The sequence below is a fragment of the Staurois parvus genome, unplaced genomic scaffold (assembly GCF_062004578.1).
Source record: "Staurois parvus isolate SC_StPar_1 unplaced genomic scaffold, SC_StPar_1.0 ptg000426l, whole genome shotgun sequence".
Lineage (NCBI taxonomy): Eukaryota > Metazoa > Chordata > Amphibia > Anura > Ranidae > Staurois > Staurois parvus.
Window position 1 is genome coordinate 3,229,238 of NW_028318222.1, and position 20,215 is coordinate 3,249,452.

General features: G+C 41.3%; 1 protein-coding gene across 1 annotated transcript in view; it reads left to right on the forward strand.

Annotated features, from left to right (window-relative positions):
* MTHFD1 (methylenetetrahydrofolate dehydrogenase, cyclohydrolase and formyltetrahydrofolate synthetase 1) overlaps positions 1-15,958 on the forward strand; it is a 101,850-nt gene extending 85,892 nt beyond the window's left edge. Inside the window, exons 24-28 of the mRNA XM_089687497.1 lie at positions 1,852-2,029; positions 7,289-7,396; positions 12,245-12,397; positions 14,636-14,750; positions 15,792-15,958. Of these exons, the coding sequence (XP_089543623.1) occupies positions 1,852-2,029; positions 7,289-7,396; positions 12,245-12,397; positions 14,636-14,725 (529 nt within the window). The 3' untranslated portion in view covers positions 14,726-14,750; positions 15,792-15,958. The remainder of the gene's footprint in view (positions 1-1,851; positions 2,030-7,288; positions 7,397-12,244; positions 12,398-14,635; positions 14,751-15,791) is intronic.
* The last annotated feature ends 4,257 nt before the right edge of the window (positions 15,959-20,215 follow it).

A 20,215-nucleotide genomic window follows, 5' to 3' on the forward strand; every position in this document is an offset into this window, starting at 1 on the left:
CATTGAGAATTACAAGCCGACAGCCACAAAGGCTGCAGGGACTTGTAATTTCTCATTCACAAACTACTGTGAGTGAGTGACGCAGCTGGACAAGCGAAACCCCGCACAGCCTCCTTTTTTTTTTTTTTTTTTTTTAATTGTGACAGCAGGGGGGAGAAGTTCCCCCACCAGTTGTTTACAGGGGGTCAGGGGACTGGTCCATTCATGACATATTACACCCTGAACATGGGTGTAACTTGTAACATATTGCAAAAGGTGAACTTATCCTTTAAAATACAGAGTGGTTGATTTACTAATCTGGAGAGTACAAAATCTGGTGCAGCTGTGCATGGTAGCCAATCAGCTTCTAACTTCAGCTTTTTCAATTAAGCTTTGACAAAGAAACCTGGAAGCTGATTGGTTTCTATGCAGATCTGCAACAGATTTTTTACTCTCCAGCTGTAAAAAATCAACCCCAATGTATTAAAAATACAGAGGTAGGCCAGTCATAACTATTGTAAAATAACTGACGCATACTGCCACTGCTAACTTTGGTCTGGGCAACTAGGTTTCGATAACCCTGATCATGAAAGAATTAAAGCGGAGGTCCAATGGGAATTAAAAAAAAATAAAAGTCAGCAGCTATAAAAACTGTAGCTGCCGACTTTTAAAAAAACAGACACTCACCTGTCCCTCGGTCCGGTGGTGTCCTTCCAGCGGCCGGGTTGACCGACCATCCTGTCCTCTCAGTGCCAGCATCTTCAGTGTAGGGACCTGGCTGTGACTGCTTGAGGTTTCACAGCTGGGTGCCTACTGTGCATGCGCGAGTAGCACTGCACTTTGTGAATGGCCCCGTAGTTAGCACGATTCCTCTCAACACACACTAGTGGCCATGCAGTCAGCACGATGTCCTCTCAGCATACACTAGTGGCCATGTAGTCAGCACTACAGTTGCAAGAAAAAGTATGTGAACCCCTTGGGACTGAATGATTACATGTTATGTGCAATTAAACCATGGCAACATCTAATGTTTGTGTAGTATTATGTTCAGCAGACTGTGTTCTTCTATTGTTGTGACTTAGATGATGTTCAGAGCACATTTTATGCCCAATTCATGCAAAACTCCACGTAATCCCAAGGGGTTCACATACTTTTTCTTGCAACTGTATGTCCTCTCAGCACACACTAGTGGTCATGCAGTCAGCATGATGTCCTCTCAGCACACACTAGTGGCCATGCAGTCAGCACGGTGTCATCTTAGCACACACTAGTGGCCATGTAGTCAGCACAATGTCCTCTCAGCACACACTAGTGGCCATGTAGTCAGCACAATGTCCTCTCAGCACACACTAGTGGCCATGTAGTCAGCACAATGTCCTCTCAGCACACACTAGTGGCCATGCAGTCAGCACAATGTCTTTTCAGCACACACTAGTGGCCATGCAGTAAGCACAATGTCCTCTCAGTACACATTAGCGGCCATGCAGTCAGCACGGTGTCCTCTCAGCACACACTACTGGCCATGCAGTCAGCACGGTGTCCTCTCAGCACACACTACTGGCCATGCAGTCAGCACGGTGTCCTCTCAGCACACACTAGTGGCCATGCAGTCAGCACAATGTCCTCTCAGCACACACTAGTGGCCATGCAGTTTGCATAGCTGCTGGTGTGAATCATCTAATAGGAACAGGAGGAGTGCACATATACCATCCCACTGAGATTGTAACTGGCAAAAAAACACGTCTGTCTCTTTAATAACTCCAGGAGTATAAGAAGAAAATAATTAGATTTTTTTTTAAGAAAATCTTTTAAGAATATGAAGTGTATAATTTTCTTGTAATGTTTATAGTGTTGTCTTATCATTACCCACAGAACAGACACAGCAGCTGAGCTGGAACTGCTCTGTCGTCTTGCCAAGGAAGCTGGAGCATTCATTGCAGTGAAGTGCACCCACTGGGCAGAAGGTGGCAAGGGTGCCGTAGAGCTGGCTAAGGCTGTACAGACAGCATCCGTGTCACCCAGCCAGTTTAAAGTTCTTTATGATTTGGAGGTAAGGATCAATTGCTATCCATTGATTCTATGTCTGCCTGTGACCACAGGTAGTATTCCACCTGAAACGTTACAATTATTTAGCATTTCTGAGACTCTGTGCGACTAATTTGCTTTATTTCCAGTGTAGCAGAAAGGCATGTGCTTTCTTGCACTGTTCATTCTATAATATAGAGAATATAGAAGAGCTGCAAGCCCCTTTTGGTTCTAAAGGAAAAGATAGTGTTCACCTTGACAGAAAAAAGGAAAAGGTGAACTAACACCATACACCCTCCCCACCCCCTGGGTCACCATTATACTTACCTCCTAAGATGCTGAGCTGTCAGTGCTCACACAGCTGGTCCAGCAATCTGGGGATATGAAATCCCTGCTCTTTTTTGTACAGCGCTTCAGGCAAGATCTGGGCCAGGCTCCATGACAGTGCTGAACAATCAGAAATAATGCTTAAAAAGTATACAATATATTTACATGGGGGTGGCCATAATTGCATACTACATATGCAGGCTCTGCCTCCTGTTTTGCAATGCTACACAGTGGTTGCGCTTTACTGCTTCTTCTCACATTTGAGTCAGCAGGTTATGCTTTAACTACTGTTAAAGCATATCTAAACCCAAGAACAAAAATGTAATATATTGCAGCTTAGAAGCCTTAGATTAGTTGGCTGCATTCATTTTTTCAGGCTTTTGGTTCTTTTCACCAGGTGATCCTGTTAATATACTTCCTGTCCCTTCATGGCTACTCTGATTTCTCCACTGTATCTATAGAAGGAGCCATAGTTGTCACCCAGGTTGGACTTCAAACATAGAAGTTGTATTGTATCCATTGCACTCATAGTGAATTGGTGGATGGCACTACCATGCAGTCATAGGATGAGGATCTTCACTAGCTGGCACCCTGGTATGGTGACAATCTTGCGCTTTATTCACTTAAAGCAACAGGTATCACAGGCCAGCTTTTAGGGCCTCACAGGATGACTTTGCTTCAAATAGGGATCCTGCAAGATCCTAAAATGTCATTCTGTGATTCCTGTTGCTCTGTGAATAAAAGACAAGATCATCACTATACAAAGGTGTGCTGGTGAAGATTCTTATGTTCCTTTGGACTTCAAGCATGTCTGTCTTTATTCATCTCCATTACATGGTGCATTGATGGGAAAAGTAGTTACACAAAGATAAGGATGTTCTTTTCAGCTCACAGTAAGGGACAGGGACAACTGCATTTCTGGCAATATCAACAGGTATATTCTGTACTTGCCAAAAATGTGCTTAGAAAACAAATGCAGACACCACATCTAAGGACTGGTAAGCTGCAAACTATTACATTTATGTTTTTGGGCTTAGATACCCTTTAAATGAACCATTTTAAAGAAAGGGAAGGTGTGCTTAGATAACAGGTTTTTATAACCTATATTAAAAACAGTTGTTAAAAAGCGCAGCGGTTTATGAAGAAATGAAAAACATTCAGTGGGTATAGAAAAGAATCACCCCCACTAAAATCACATTTTGTTGCTTTGCAGCCTGAAATGAAGACAGACACAGTTTTTGTTTTATTAAGCTGTATTTACTTAGTGCAACTTATAATATCCAAGCGAAATATATAACACAAAATAATTATACAGAAAACCTGCGCTTGGGAATTTAAAATAAAAATAGCAGCTAACACAAATAGGCAGAAATAAACTAAAAACACTCAGTGTAGCGCTTAAGCCAATAGTTGACAATATAGAATAATAGTGTCCAAATCCCCACAAAAGTGGGATAATTATAAATCAGTATAATACATTAACAAAAGTTATAAAAAGTCCACATGATCTAGTAGTAATGGTGCTAAGTGAGAAAAAAACCAGCGGGAGAGAGAGAATCCGTTAGCTTTCACCCAATCATTTGGCCTCTTACTGGAAAATTTGACCACACGAAGGATTGGTCAAATAACGCAGATATCAAGCCCAGCAGATGAGTCAAGGACTCCCAAATAAATCTCCCAAAAAATCCGGATGATGTAAAAACTTCCCACTGAGCATGGAGGTCTAGAATGGCAAATACTTCTCCACGCAGTAAACACCACATAGGGAAAAAGTATAACCGCTCATAATGTAGTAGTTAAAATAAAAGATGAAATTTATTCAAGAAATTCACTTACAATCACAGAGGTAAAAATCAGCATGTCTGTATAGTGTTTCCAACCAACAAGATGGCCGCGGTCCGTGGCGGTGACATCACGTGTCTTGGCTCCATCCTAGGCGTTTCATCACACAGGACGTCGTCAGGGGCGTGGTCGACACGCGATGTCACACCAAATAAATAGAAACAGGAGGCCACCCCATCAGACCTCAATTGTGCTCCAAATACCGGAACCACAACTGCTTCCTGTCCACTGGTTGTGGTTCCGGTATTCGGAGCGCAATTGAGGTTGGGTGGGGTGGTGTCCCGTTCCTATTTATTTGGCACGATGACGCATGTTGACCACATCCCTGACAACCTCCTCTGTGTGACGAAACATGTTGGGTGAAGCCACGACGCGTGATGTCACCGCCACGGACCGCGGCCATCTTGTTGGTTGGAAACACTATACAGACATGCTGATTTTCACCTCTGTGATTGTAAGTGCATTACTAGAATAAACTGCATCTTTTATGTAAACTACTACAGTACAACACTATGAGCGTTTATACTTTTTCCCTATGTAGTGTTTACTGCGTGGAGAAGAATTTGCCATTCTAGACCTCAGTGCTTAGGAGGAAGTATTTACATCATCCGGATTTCTTGGGAGATTTATTTGGAAGTCCTTGACTCATCTGCTGGGCTTGATATTTGCGTTATTTGACAAATCTTTCAGGTGATCAAATTTTCCAGTAAGAGGCCAAATAATTGGGTGAAAGGTGACGGATTCTCGCTCTCCTTCTGGTTTTTGGCTCACTTAGCACCATTACCACTGGATCTTGTGGACTTTAATATAGACTTTATTTAATGTATTATACTGATTTATAATTATCCCACTTTTGTGGGGATTTGGACACTATTATTCTATATTGTCAACTATTGGCTGAAGCGCTACACTGAGTGTTTTTAGTTTAAAGATATAACACAACATGTCAGAAAAAAATAAATCAAAAACAGAATAACTGCATTGAAAAAAGAATCACCCCCTTGTGTCAGTATTTTGTTGAACCCCCTTTTGCTTTAATTCCAGCCTTTAGTCTGTTGGGATCTGTCTCTACTAACTTTGCACATCTAGACTTTGCAATATTTGCCCGCTCTTCTTTGCAGAATTGCTCAAGTTAAGTTTGATGGTGACCATTTGTGGACTGCAGTCTTCAAGTCATTCCACAGATTTTCAATGAGATTTAAGTCTGGGCTCTGATTAGGCCATGCAAAGAAATTCACTTTTTTCTCCTTCAACCACTGTGTGGTCATTTTTGCTGTGTGATTTGGGTCATTGTCATGCTGGAAGGTAAACCTTCTACCCATTGACAACTTTCCGGCAGAGGGCAGCAGATTTTGCTCAAGAATTTGACAGCATTTTCCCCCATCCATTTTTCTTCTATCCTGACAAGTGCTCCAGTCCCTGCTGCAGACAACCCCCCCCCCCCTTCATAAGAGGATATTACCCCCTCCATGCATTACTGTAGGAATGGTGGTATTTGGATGGTGAGCTGTATTGGATTTTCACCAGACATACTTTTTAGTGTTGAGGCCAAATCATAAAATTTTAGTCTCATATGATCATAATGCCTTTTTCCATGTGGCCTCAGAATCTTCAAGGTACGTTTTGACAAAGCTCAGTCGTGACTGCATGTGGCCTTTCTTGAGAAGTGGCATTTTTCTTGCAACCCTCCCATACAAGCCACATTTATGGAGAATTTGTGATATTGTTGTCACATGCACACAATGACCACTCTGTCATAAATCCCTGCAACTGCTTCATAGTTGCTGTAGGCCTCTTGGTTGTCTCTCTGACCAGTTTCCTCCTGGCTCTTTCATCCAGTTTGGAGCAACGTCCTGATCGAGGGATGTTCTGTGTTGTACCAAATACCTTCCACTTAATAATAGACTTCACTGTGCTTCTAGGCATTGATAAAGCCTTTTAATTTTTTGTATCCCTCTCCTGACTTGCGCCTATCCACAACTTTATTCTGGAGATGTTTTGACAATGCCTTGCCACCCATAGTTGATTACTTGCTTCAGTTGCACTACCAGGGACTGAAATGCTGAAGGAGAGCCCTTATACTGAGCTATTCAAAATGACAACAGCTGATCACCGTTGAAAGTCAAATGGATTTTGTGCCACTTATAAGGTGATTAGCTACACATGATTGGGTTTGAAAGTCATTTTCAGGAGGCGTTGATCCTTTTTCCAACTCGGTGATTCTGTTTTTGGATGTTTCATTTTTTTCTGCCATGTTGGTGTTATATCTTTCACTTTGATATACAATGGACTGAGTAAATACAGCTGGATAAAACAAACTGTGTCTGTCTTCATTGCAGGCCTCAAAGCAACAAAATGTGATTATTTTAATGGGGGGTGATTCTATACCCACTGTATCTCAGAATCTGGCTTACAACTTTTCTGGGAGGCTCTATCTCTTTTCCTCATCATTGCATGCTGGGAGAGTTGGGTGCTCGAAATCTCACGTTGGTGTGGTCTGTCATAGTGCAATAGTACATTGTAGCAGGATTTCACACACCAGCTCTCCAAGTATGCAGTAGTGAGGCACAGTGATGCCACCTGTACCTCCCGAAAGCAATGAAATCCAGGTTCTGAATTATTTGTTTCTTAAAACCCAGCTCCAGGAACCACTTCTCACACTGCAAGCTTTATTTGCTTGTTAAGTCTAGGGACGTAGGAATTTTCATGGAAGCTCTGCTTTAGGAAGAGCACTTGAATGAGGTTGAATAAAAACTCCCTCTAGTGGTTAACCCACAGATCTCATTATTTAATACAACCATAAAATATGGAATAGCAAGAATTAAAAAAAAAAATGTGAAAGTCACAAGAAAAAACACTTTAAAGGATAAGTGCACTAAGAGATATTGAAGAGCTGCTGTGTGGAGCCAGGCACAGCAACGAATGTTGGAGAATGATAGTTTAAGTATGTATTCTGCTTAAAAAAAAATAGAAGTAGTACATTAAAACACACTTATTCTTTAATGACACCACTGCAGCGATAACTCATACTATGTACCCACTAGAAATACTCTATACTTTCTTTTAAATTGGAAACAGACAGAGCTGAGTCACATTAATGTGTTTTCCTTCCTAGCTTCCTATTGCTGATAAGATCAGGATAATTGCACAGAAGATATATGGTGCAGATGATATTGAACTGCTCCCTGAGGCACAGAAAAAAGCTGATTTATACACTAAACAGGTAAGGGAGGACACCGTTTCTCCACCAGTAATACTTGTGTTGCCTGGGGTGCTGCTTAAGATTTAAGAAGCACTTTCTTTTATTGTGTTAAAATCACAATTCCAATTTAAAGGTTTCTATCTTTTAAGAACACGTTGCTTTCCTAGAACTATGAATATATATTATAAATCCTAGCTAGGTCACCAGCATTCTAAATTACCACTGGCATTTAATATCTTTGAGCGTTTAACATAATGAATAGAATAATACGTTTTCTGACTGTTGAAGTGTCAGAGAAGAAAGCATGCAGTATCTCTCGGCAATGCAGACACATTTCCCCATTTGTATCCCTTTGAAAATCTGCAAGTATGGAAGAATACCTGCTGATCTTTTAGAAATGTACTCATCTCCTAAGTCTTGTTGTGGGCTGACAGCACATTTTTGTGGATTGAGTGGTGTCAGTCCTGCCCAGTTGTCTTTTGGTCAAACCATTGCACTGTCATATCTACAGCATGGAGACTAATTATTCTGTAGTCCAAGATAAGAACTAAGAGGCTGTTACTTTCCTTGACATAACACAAGAAATGTGCACGGGACAGCTCTGGATTTTCCGAAATTAAGAAATGTAAAATTTTTACTTTTCTTTTTTTTTTTTTTTCTTTTTGCATGTTGCACTTTTTTTTCAGTGGTATACATCCATACTTCGGGTTACGAACGCCTCGGTTAAAGTACTTTTCGGTTTACGAATAAAAATCCATTGAAAATAATGGCTCGGTTTACAAATTGTTTTCGCAATACGAACAGATTAATTGGTTTTCAATGCATTAACGTTTTTTTTTTTTTTTATGATGTCCCTGTACAATACTATGCCTTTAAAGTGCACTTTATAAAGATTTTTTTGAGCAGATAAGACTTTTTTTTTTTTTACATTTTTCTGACTTCCGGAACAGATTAATTGGTTTTCAATGCATGTACAAATTTTTTTCTAATCATGTCCCTTTATGCCTTTAAAGTGCACTTTATAAAGAGTTTTGAACAGAGAAATCTTTTTTTGACTTTTTTCAGACCTCCGGAACAGATTAGTTGGTTTTCAATGCATTCCTATGGGAAACCACGTTTCGGTTTACAAATTTTTCGCTATACTAAAAGTGCTGCAGAACGAATTAAATTCGTAAACCGAGGTACACCTGTATTTAATAGACCAAAAGATCCCAACTGAGGGAAGCTAATTGCAACGGTTTACTAGCCCGTTAAATTACTTAGACTAGCTTTTGAATTTTACAAGAATAAAGATGGACCTGACAATGGTTGCACTCTTTGAGGAATTTTAAATAAAACAACACTCACCAAGGGTACTTGGTAAACACTTTAACGTGGTATATAGCTGTCCTTTTAAACTTCGACCTACAAGTTAGCTTATGATAAGTGGGACCTATGGTTATCTTGGAAAGCACCTAAATCTGTGCTGCTTAGTTGATATTGTCATCGGCTCAGGTAGATGACATCAGTGATGCATGCAGAGTGAACTGCATTCACAGTACACTGAGTATGCCATGATTGCAGAGATCGCCGTGTTCCATTGGTGACTTCCTCATGCATACATGGGAGTGACGTCATCGCGTCCTGGCCCTTCAAGCTGTTGGAGAGCGCGAGTTTGGAAGGTAAACCAAATGAGGAGGCACCAAGTAGAGTCCGTGCTCTGTAGCTATGTGTGTGGCATGGTGGTGGGGGGTTCTTCCATCAGCTCTCAGGCTTTGATTTTTTGTCTAAATTTTAGAAGCTCACAGCAGGAATTGGATTGGTTTTTAAAACCACTGCCACACCGTGCCACAGATATTTATTGAAGGAAGCTGTTTTTCTGGCAAATAATTTGTAGTCTTTAGTTTTACAAAGCCATTTCAGACAGTACAGCTGCATGATGACCTAATGTCTGTCTTACAGCAACACAACTAGGTCTCCTCCCTGTCCTCAGCCTGTGAATGGACAGCGAAGGAGCAGCAACAGGCTGATATGGTCATCACTCTGCTCTCTTCTCCTGTCAGCCTGTTCCTTGTTTTTACTTGTGCATGCAGACAATTTGATTGGCCCCAAGTACTGCTCTTCCCTCTACCAGTCTTATCTCTGCTGTACAAGGGATTACAGGAGGCTGATACTAAAGCATTTGATTGGCCTCAAGTACTGCCCTTCCCTCTCCCAGTCTAATCTCTGCTGTACATGAGATTACAGGAATCTGATACTAAAGGATTTGATTGGCCCCAAGTACTGCTCTTCCCTCTCCCAGTCTTATCTCTGCTGTACAGGGGATTAAGGAGGCTGATACTAAAACAAATGAACTCATTTAGACTATTTTCAATTAAAAATTCAACAATGTTATCTAAATACATAGCATATTTTTGTTTTCATTTGTGCCTGGAATTTAAAGTGACTCCATTCATGTTCAGTGTATAGTGCCAATGGAATGTTGTCACCGGTGCCAAGTGCTTACCTTCCAGAGCTTTCCAGAAGCCCCAAAACCTGGGATGCTTCAAAATGCCAAAACCAACATCCACTATGGAGTCCTTGTTTGCCCCTCTGCCTCACCATTGGTCATTGAAGTATCTGTTGTCACTGATGGGCCAGTTATGAAGCCCAGAAATTAGGAGAGGGTGGGAGCAAGCCACAACGTCCTACATACAGAAAGCTTTGGATTTTGGAGCTCCTGGGATGCTGTGCAAGGTAACTGCTGAATGCCTGTGCCAACATGCTGATGACATTTTACACCAGAACAAGCAAGCACAGAGGCTCCGTTCACATCAGTACATGTTTAGATGTTGAGTTTAGGGTAGCACATTCATTTCAGGGGGCTGTCGCCAAAAGCACAAAAGAAGGCAGGCACCTTGTTTTTTTTGTTTTGTTTTTAGGCTTCATGCACACTGGCTTTAAAGTGATTTTTTGTTTTTTAAGAAAAAAATAACACGCCTATGCTTACCTGCTGTGTGCAGTGGTTTTGCACAGAGCAGCCGAGATCATCCTCTACTCGGGTCCTGCGCCAGCGCTCCTGGCCCCTCCTGCCTGTGGGTGCCCCCACAGCAAGCAGCTTGCTATGGGGGCACCTGCTGCTCTGTGCGTCCATTTACACATGGAGCTGTGGCTCTGCCCCGCCCCCCCTCTTCTTATTGGCTCACTGGCTGTGATTGACAGCAGTGGGAGCCAATGTCTCAGCCAATGAAGAGAGGAGTCCCGGGATAGCTGAGACTTGAGTGCACATCGCTGGATCGAGAGGGGGTTTAGGTGAGTATTGGGGGGGATGCTGCATACTTAGGTGAGTATTGGGGGGGGATACCTTCACTCACCTTTTAGGTGAGCATTCGGTGGGATACCTTCATGCATAGAATGTATGAAAGTAAAAAACCTTTAGCATTTAGAACACTTTAACCACCACCCGTCCGGCCGTAGTATATAAACGGCCAGACGGTGGCAGTGCAGGGTGGGGTGGCCATTTATAAATGGCCTCCCTGCTTGTGCGCAGTCCCTGGGAGCTCGCAGCACCATGATCCTGTGCCCGCTGTGTCCTCCGGACACAGTGGAACACCGGTCACAGAGGTCCCGATCATGTGATCACCGATTGACCAATCAGTGATCACATGCAGAGTAGTAAGCAAGATGTCACTTCTGACATCATTGCTTACTACGTGTGGAATCTGTGAATGATCACAGAGGTCACATGGTACAAGGCTATTCACAACAGCCTTGTACTATGTGACAAGCTGTGACCAATCACAGCTCACACAGTAGTACTCAATGGCTGCAAGAATGCAGCCAGAGAGAAGGAGAAATGATTGCTTTTACATCCTTTTATGGGTGTAAAAGCAATCAGTATAAAAAAAAAAAAATCATCACCCCCCACAAGTAGTACAGTGTCACCATAGTGACACTGTACTGCTTGGGTGACTGTGTAAAAAATAAAATAATGTTTAAAAATTATAATTTTTGGTTATAAACTAATTTGGGTAATTGTTTTTTAACTAAAAAGATAACGGAATACATTTTGGCTAAGATTTATGATGAAATATTATTTATTTACAAAATTTTATAAGAAAAACACTTTTTTTCAAAATTTGTGGACATTTCATTTACATAGCAAAAAAAAATCCCAGCAGTGAATAAATACCACCAAAATAAAGCTTTATCTGGCTCAAAAAAAGGCTAAAAAAGTCATATGGGTACAGTGTTGCATGACTGCGCAATTCTCATTCAAAGTGTGATAGCACTGAAAGCTGGAAATTGGTCTGGACAGGAAGGGGGTAAAAGTGTCTGGACTTGAAGTGGTTAAAAACGCCAGTGCTCTTGGAAGAAAACATTTTTTAGTGTTTTTTTGTACTAGCATTTAGATGCATTTAACCTTTTTTTCTGCCTCTAAATGCTGAGTTTAAACTATGCCTCTAAACATCCAAATGTGCATGGACACATAGGATAACATCGGCTGCTTCTACAGGCAAAATGATAAATGGACCCTAAAAATTGCATCACACGACAACATATGGTAATAAACCTCAAGTTACCATGCGTTGTGTTGCGATTCAGCACACATGCGTTGACTGGTGCATTTGGGGTGCCAAAAGGAATGAATGGCATAGAATCTGCAGGAACATAGTGCATTTTCATGTGCCGTGGTTACCCATGCAATATCGCTTATATTCCCACATTGCATAAGTGTGAACCGAGTCTGTGAAGTCTGTGTATGTGGTCAGGTATGACTCGTAATGTGCAAAATGAGCAATGATGATTGGGCAAGCACACTCACCATATTCACAACTACAGGAAGCTTTTTTTTTTTTTTTTTTTTTTTAACGTATTTATTAACTTTGTATTCTATTCTTTTATCTGAAGGGCTTTTCCAATCTGCCAATCTGCATGGCCAAAACGCATCTCTCCTTGTCTCATAACCCAGAGCTGAAAGGCGCCCCAAAAGGCTTTGTCTTGCCCATCCGTGACATCAGAGCCAGCATTGGAGCTGGGTTTCTATATCCATTAGTTGGAACGGTAAGAGGGTATTATTTATATGTCAATATGACCTTTAAAGATGGGACACGTTGAAAAGCTGGACAAGTACATGGTACGGGGTCACTATGGCAACTAAATTAATGCTTGTTAGTGGATTATGCCAGTCAGAAGGGCAGTGTAGCTTTGACATACAGTATCTCTTGCTGATCTGGCAGTGTCTGTATGTATTGCTTGGACATCATTTATCTTTGTCACCCCAGGTGAAAGCAATGGGTAATCAAGGGCATGCAAACCTATATAAATTATATGCTATATATAGTGTGTGAGTGAGAGAGATATAGATACACACAGACATACATATATATATATATATATATATATATATACAGTCAGGTCCATAAATATTGGGACATTGACACAATTCTAACATTGTTGGCTCTATACACCACCACAATGGATTTGAAATGAAATTAACAAGATGTGCTTTAACTGCAGACTGTCGGCTTTAATTTGAGGATATTTAAATCCAAATCAGGTGAACGGTGTAGGAATTACAACAGTTTGCATATGTGCCTCCCACTTGTTAAGGGACCAAAAGTAATGGGACAGAATAATAATCCTAAATCAAACTTTCACTTTTTAATACTTGGTTGCAAATCCTTTGCAGTCAATTACAGCCTGAAGTCTGGAAGGCATAGACATCACCAGACGCTGGGTTTCATCCCTGGTGATGGTCTGCCAGGCCTCTATTGCAACTGTCTTCAGTTCCTGCTTGTTCTTGGGGCATTTTCCCTTCAGTTTGGTCTTCAGCAAGTGAAATGCATGCTCAATCGGATTCAGGTCAGGTGATTGACTTGGCCATTGCATAACATTCCACTTCTTTCCCTTAAACTCTTTGGTTGCTTTTGCAGTATGCTTTGGGTCATTGTCCACCTGCACTGTGAAGCGGCGTCCAATGAGTTCTGAAGCATTTGGCTGAATATGAGCAGATAATATTGCCCGAAACACTTCAGAATTCATCCTGTTGCTTTTGTCAGCAGTCACATCAATAAATACAAAAGAACCAGTTCCATTGGCAGCCATACATGCCCACGCCATGACACTACCACCACCATGCTTCACTAGTTGACTTTGACACACATACACCTACCTCCTGGAGAGTGTTCTTGATCTGGCCAACTGTTGTGGAGGGTGTTTTCTTCACCAGGGAAAGAATTCTTCGGTCATCCACCACAGTTGTTTTCCGTGGTCTTCCGGGTCTTTTGGTGTCGCTGAGCTCACCGGTGCATTCCTTCTTTTTAAGAATGTTCCAAACAGTTGTTTTGGCCACGCCTAATGTTTTTGCTATCTCTCTGATGGGTTTGTTTTGTTTTTTCAGCCTAATGATGGCTTTCTTCACTGATAGTGACAGCTCTTTGGATCTCATCTTGAGAGTTGACAGCAACAGATTCCAAATGCAAATAGCACACTTGAAATGAACTCTGGACCTTTTATCTGCTCATTGTAATTGGGATAATGAGGGAATAACACACACCTGGCCATGGAACAGCTAAGAAGCCAATTGTCCCATTACTTTTGGTCCCTTAACAAGTGGGAGGCACATGTGCAAACTTTTGTAATTCCTACACCGTTCACCTGAGTTGGATGTAAATACCCTCAAATTAAAGCTGACAGTCTGCAGTTAAAGCACATTTTGTTCGTTTCATTTCAAATCCATTGTGGTGTATAGAGCCAAAAATGTTAGAATTGTGTCGATGTCCCAATATTTATGGACCTGAATATATATATATATATATATATATCATATTGTGGAATAGTTGAACAGAATTTTGTGCTTAACATTATCTTTACATTTCCTCTTCCATGTGTCCATTTCGGCCGCAGGTGAGGCTGCAATGGGTTTCCTAATTCGATTAGTAATAGGAAGCAAGCTTTGTAAGGAAATGCATCCATTTCAAAACAGAACTTTTTGAACATGTTTTTCCTAAGCTCCTGTATGAGAGCAGTTGTTATCAAGAACACTGCTACTGTCATGACTATTTTGGAAGCTACAGAACTGCAGTGGTGTATCCAGTTCTTGTGTGTGAAAGGATTTTTGTCTGCAGGTGTTGGTAGACATTCTAGAGGAAAAAGGACTGCAGCATTACTAGGAGTGATAACATAATAAAGATCTAATTATTTTTTATATAGCTTCAGCATGTTCATCACATTGAGAATTCACACTACGTCTTTATTGATACATATAAATGACACTAACCCTCTGCTTGTGTTTTGTAGATGAGCACAATGCCTGGTCTCCCAACTAGACCGTGCTTCTATGACATCGATCTGGATCCTGACACAGAGCAAGTAAATGGACTGTTCTGAAATGTCGAGTCTGGGATACTAAATGGTGAGGTTGTAGGGTTGTACCTGCCCATTATCTTTCTATGCAGTATAACATTTTCTACAGCACATAAAGGAAACCTGTACTTAGAGGAACATGGAGACTTGGTAAGCTATAAAAATGAATTGTTTGTCAATACCAGCCTTTTTTTCAGCAATGAGAGACTAGGAAATCCTGAAACTAATGATCCCATGACTGAAAATAAGAATAATTATGGCAAATAACACATGCTTTGTAGCTCAGTGAATTAAGTTGTGAATTGAAGTCCAGTTTTAGATTCAGCTTCTTTTAACCGTTGTAAGTCCTTAATCTTTGCTAATAACAGTATAGCTGCTTTCACTGCAGAACTTTCCCATTTCCCACTTTCCCATTCTGTAGAGAGTCCATTCTGCCACCACACAACGTCTGGGCTGAATGAGGCCCAGTGTTATCCAAGGCCTTTCTCTGTACCCTAGACCAGTGGTTCCCAACCTGGGGTACACATACCGGCTAGGGGTACATATCAGGACATTTAGGGGTATGCAAAATAGAGAATGAATAGTAGCAGAAAGAGGCAGCGGTGTACCTGTGACTGTAAAGTGTCGCTTGGTTGCCATAGCTGGAAGCTTGCCAGGAATCACTCAGTAATAGACTTTTTTGATTGGACACTGGGTCTCTGGCGTATATCCAGCCTGGCTGTGTGAAGGTTTGTTCAACATTAGTGACGTCAGTGTTTTACGCACAACCCACAAATCACTTCCCTGTCTAGAGAGAGAAGGAGGGAGGGTGATTACATGACTGCAAACTTGGAACCCTTTTGCAGGTTAGATAAAGTTCTTAAAATAAAGGCGATCAAAGAGTAGGCAGAAACCAGAGTCAGCACTTTTCTTGGATTCCGGAACTTGGTTTTAAAACTTTAATTCTGCATGTATAGTTAGTCCATCTGTTGACCTGTGTGCCACTGACATTGTGAATGAAACTCCCTGTTTTGTGCTTACATTTCAACACAGAAAAAGTTGGAAATTACAGAATACACTAATTTCTGATTTTGTCTCTGCTTACTTGCAGTGTTTTAATGCGGGATGATCAGCTCTCAAGCCATGGACTAGCTGCAATTGAAATGCTGCTGTAAAATCTTTGTACTTTACCTTTCTATAAAAGGTCTTCTAGTGTTTTTTTTCTCACGGGCTTTGCAAATCTGTCTGTCTAGAAAATAAATATATATTTTACAAAAAGGTTTGTGTTGTGTTATGATTGTTTATATTTTAACTGGTGCTGGTTAAGTTGAAAAATGTAATGGGCCTTACATGCATCTCCTGACCTCACCAAAGGGCCACACATTATATTCAGCTTATGTAATGCTACAGCCCTGGCCAAATGGCCGGAATTGTTGAGAATTACACAAATATTAATTTACCTGCAAGGAAACCCATGCAGTCATTATTGCTTTGCACAAAAAGTGATTCACAGGCAAGGATATTGCTACTGCACCTATTGCACCTAAGATTGCACCTAAATCAACCATTTATTGGATCATCAAGAACTTCAAGGAGAGAGGTTCAGTTGTGAAGAAGACTTCAGGGTGACCAAGAAAGTCAGGAAGTGCCAAGAAGTGCCAGGACTGTCTCCTAAAGTTGATTCAGCTGTGGGATCGGGGCACCACCAGCGCAGAGCTTGCTCAAGAATGGTAAGTGTGGGTGCATCTGCATGCACAATGAATTGAAGACTTTTGTAGGTTGTCCTGGTGTCAAGAAGGGCAGCAAAGGAGCCACTTCTCTCCAGAAAAAACATCAGGCACAGACTAATATCCTGAAAAAGCTACAGGGATTGGACTGCTGAGGACTGGGGTAAAGTCATTTTCTCTGATGAACCTCCTTTCTGATTGTTTGGGGCATCCAGAAAAAACCTTGTCCGGAGAAGAAAAGGTGAGCGCTACCATCAGTCCTATGTCATGCCAACAGTAAAGCATCCTGAGACCATTAATGTGTCTCAAGAACACAGCCATGTGTAAAGAATGGTGCAAAAACATCCTCCAAGAGCAACTTCTCCCAACCATCTAAGAACAGTTTGAAGATGAACAATGCCTTTTCCAGCATGATGGAGCACCTTGCCAGAAGGCAAAAGTGATAACTAAGTGGCTTGGGGAACAAAACATGGAAATTTTGGGTCCATGGCCAGGAAACTCCCTAGGCTTTAATCCCATTGAAAACTTGTGGTCAATCCTCAAGAGGCAGGTGAACAAAAAAAAATCCCCACAAATTCTGACAAACTCCAAGCATTGATTATGCAAGAATGGGCTGCCATCAGTCAGGCTATAGACCAGAAGTTGATTGACAGCATGTCAGGGCGAATTGCAGAGGTCTTGAAAAACAAGAGTCAACACTGCAAATATTGACTATTTGCATAAAATTAATGTGATTGTCAATAAAAGCCTTTGACAGTTATGAAATGCTTGTAATTATACTTCAGTATACCATAGCAACATCTGACAAAAAGATCTTAAAACACTGAAGTAGCAGACTGAAAAGTAATATTTGTGTCATTCTCAAAACCTTTGGCCAGGACTGTACAGTGAGCAATTGCAGACATATAGGAGATGGTCAAACCTTGTGGAAAGCATAGGAGATGGTCAAAAACTGCAGACATACCGCAGGAGATGGTCAGAGACTGTGCAAATACTGTAGGATATGGTCAGAAACTAGAAACAAACTACAGGAGATGGCCAGACTGCGGACATACTGTAAGAGATGGTCAGCAGTCTGCAGACATAATGCAGGAGATAGTTAAAGAGTCCAGGACAAACAGGGATGGTAATAGACTGAACATACTGCAGGACGTGGTCGTCAAAAACTAGGGACTACAGAAGATGGTCAGAGACTACACACATGCTACTAAAGAAGGTCAGAGACTATGGATGTACTACGGACAAGGGTGAAGACTGGGGACATGATAGAGGAGACGACACCGATTACTGGCTAGGGTAGTCTACTGAAGTACGAGGAGGTGCTGTTGGCCTATAATGTTTATTCATTTTTGGATATGTAGTTCTACGTGCTTATGAGCCATTAAGGTCCAGTATTTTGCCATGTGGCTCATACCAGGTAGAGAGGAGTATAGGAGGTAAGTATTTCAATGTGTATGTAAGGTAAATATGGTAATAGACTTCAACAAATAAAGTGTTTCTACCAGCACAAATTTTATAAACTGCAAAATTAATACAGTAGAATAGATGACAATATTTTGAGCTGATGATCTCAAACTGCCAGTACGTTGTTTTTAATTTGGCGCATTGTAGAACTACCTGAATTTGGTTCACAAGTCGCTGACAGAACCAAAAGTGTTTCAAACGTTTCATGAATTTGGTGCAATACAATGACAACCATGCTATTGCCGAATGACGGCGGTTGTCCAGTTCTAGGAGGGCATCATATGACGTCCTCCCAGAACACGCCTCCAGCGGTGCGCACTCGGTTCTGTCTGTGATTGCTGTGTCTTACAAACACAGCTGATCACATGACAAGGTAAAAGGCCAATCACAGCGGCCTTTTACCATGTGATCAGCTGTGTCCAATATCACATCTGATCACAAAGTAAATACAGTTGCTGGTTATCAGCAGCACTTTCCTCGCTTTGTCACAACGTGAGGGAAGTACTGCTGATAAATGGCAAATGTCACAGAGGACATCTGCACTGATAATCAGGGCACTGACTTGGTGCCCTGATTTTCAGTGCAGCCCCAAAAGTGCCCCTGCAGTGCCGCTAGTCAGTGCCACCTATCTGTGCTGCATCATCAGTGCCTCCACATCAATTCCCACCAGTGCAGTCTATCAGTTCTACCTATCAGTGCCTCATCCAATGCACATCAGGGAAGGTGAAAATTTACCTGTTTGCAAAATTTTATAATAAAAATGAAGAAAAACTTTTTTTTTCAACATTTTTTGCTCATTTTTGTTTTATAGTTCAAAAAAAAAAACCCAGTGGCAATTAAATACCACGAAAAAAGCTATTTGTATGAACAAAATGATAAAAATGTCATATGGGTACAGTTTGCATGACTGAGCAATTGTCATTCAAAGTGCAACAGCGCTGAAAGCTCCAAATTGGCCTGGGCAGGAAGGGGGTAAAAGTGCCCTGTAGGAGTAAGTGGTTAACAAAAGGAATTAAACACCAGAAAATTGGCACAGCAGTTTTATTAGATCCTCCCCCAATGTGCTTGTGTTTGGGGGTCATCTGACAAACTCTCCGGCCACTAGACCCAAAAAGAACAATCTTACTTTCATCAGTCCACAAAATGTTGCGCCATTTCTCTTTAGGCCAGTCACTGTGCTCTTTGTCAAATTGTAACCTCTTCAGCACGTCTTTTTTTCAACAGTGGGACTTTGCGGGGGCTTCTTGTAGATAGCTTGGCTTCACATAGGCGTCTTCTAATTGTAACAGTACTCACAGGTAACTTTAGACCTTCTTTCATCTTCCCGGAGCTGATTGTTGGCTGAGTCCTTGCCATTTTGGCTATTCTATCCATTTGAATGGTAGTTTTTTGCTTTTTTCTACGTCTTTCAGGTTTTCGTTGCCATTTCAAAGCATTTGCGATCATTTTAGCTGAGCAGCCTATCATTTTCTGCACTTTATATGTTTTCCCCTCTCCAATCAACTTTTTAATCAAGGTACGCTGTTCTTCTGAACAATGTCTGGAACGACCCATTTTCCTCAGAATATCAGAGAGAAATGCACTGTAACCAGCATGTACAACATTTGCTGCCTTCCTTCCCTAAATAAGGGCAATAATTGCCACCTGTTTTTCAAAGAATGAATGACCTCACTAATAGAACTCCACACTGCTATTATTTTGAACATGCCCCTTTCAATTAGTGATTCAATGACACAGAATCAGCAGCATGCATGTCATGACTGTTGGGTCTGTTGGATTTCTATTACTCTACTACACCTGCTAGTAAATTATTTGCCATGTAGAAATATAATTTCTACCAAAAACAGTGATTGGTCAGGTTAATGTCTGACTGCTATTATTTTGAACACAACTGTACAACATGACTAAAAATTGGAATGGCACTTCCTGAAGATAATCTTTGATCTAAACGCGTTGATGTTTGATGACGCAAGTTCCGCCAACATCACTTCCGCCCTGTGGAGCGCACACCGCTCTGAGGAGTATTTAGCACAGCGGCTTCCATGTATTAGGAGTAACAAGGCTGAGTACGCTGGGCGCCGGGCACAGGCACTTTACTTGTGTGTGAGTTTTAACAGATTTACCCCCAATAAAACTACCAAACCGTTTTACACGATGGGATATCCTCTTTTTTTTTTTCATGGTGATCTGTCTATTCCAACTTGTGGAGATTTGGAGACAACTGGTTCATTGGGAATTGTCCCTAAAGCGTTCTAGACCATTCTAGAGATAAATGGTCATTGGCTAAGGGTGAGTGATAGTCCATGTGGGGCACTCTTGAGATGATGAATCAAGATATTGCAAT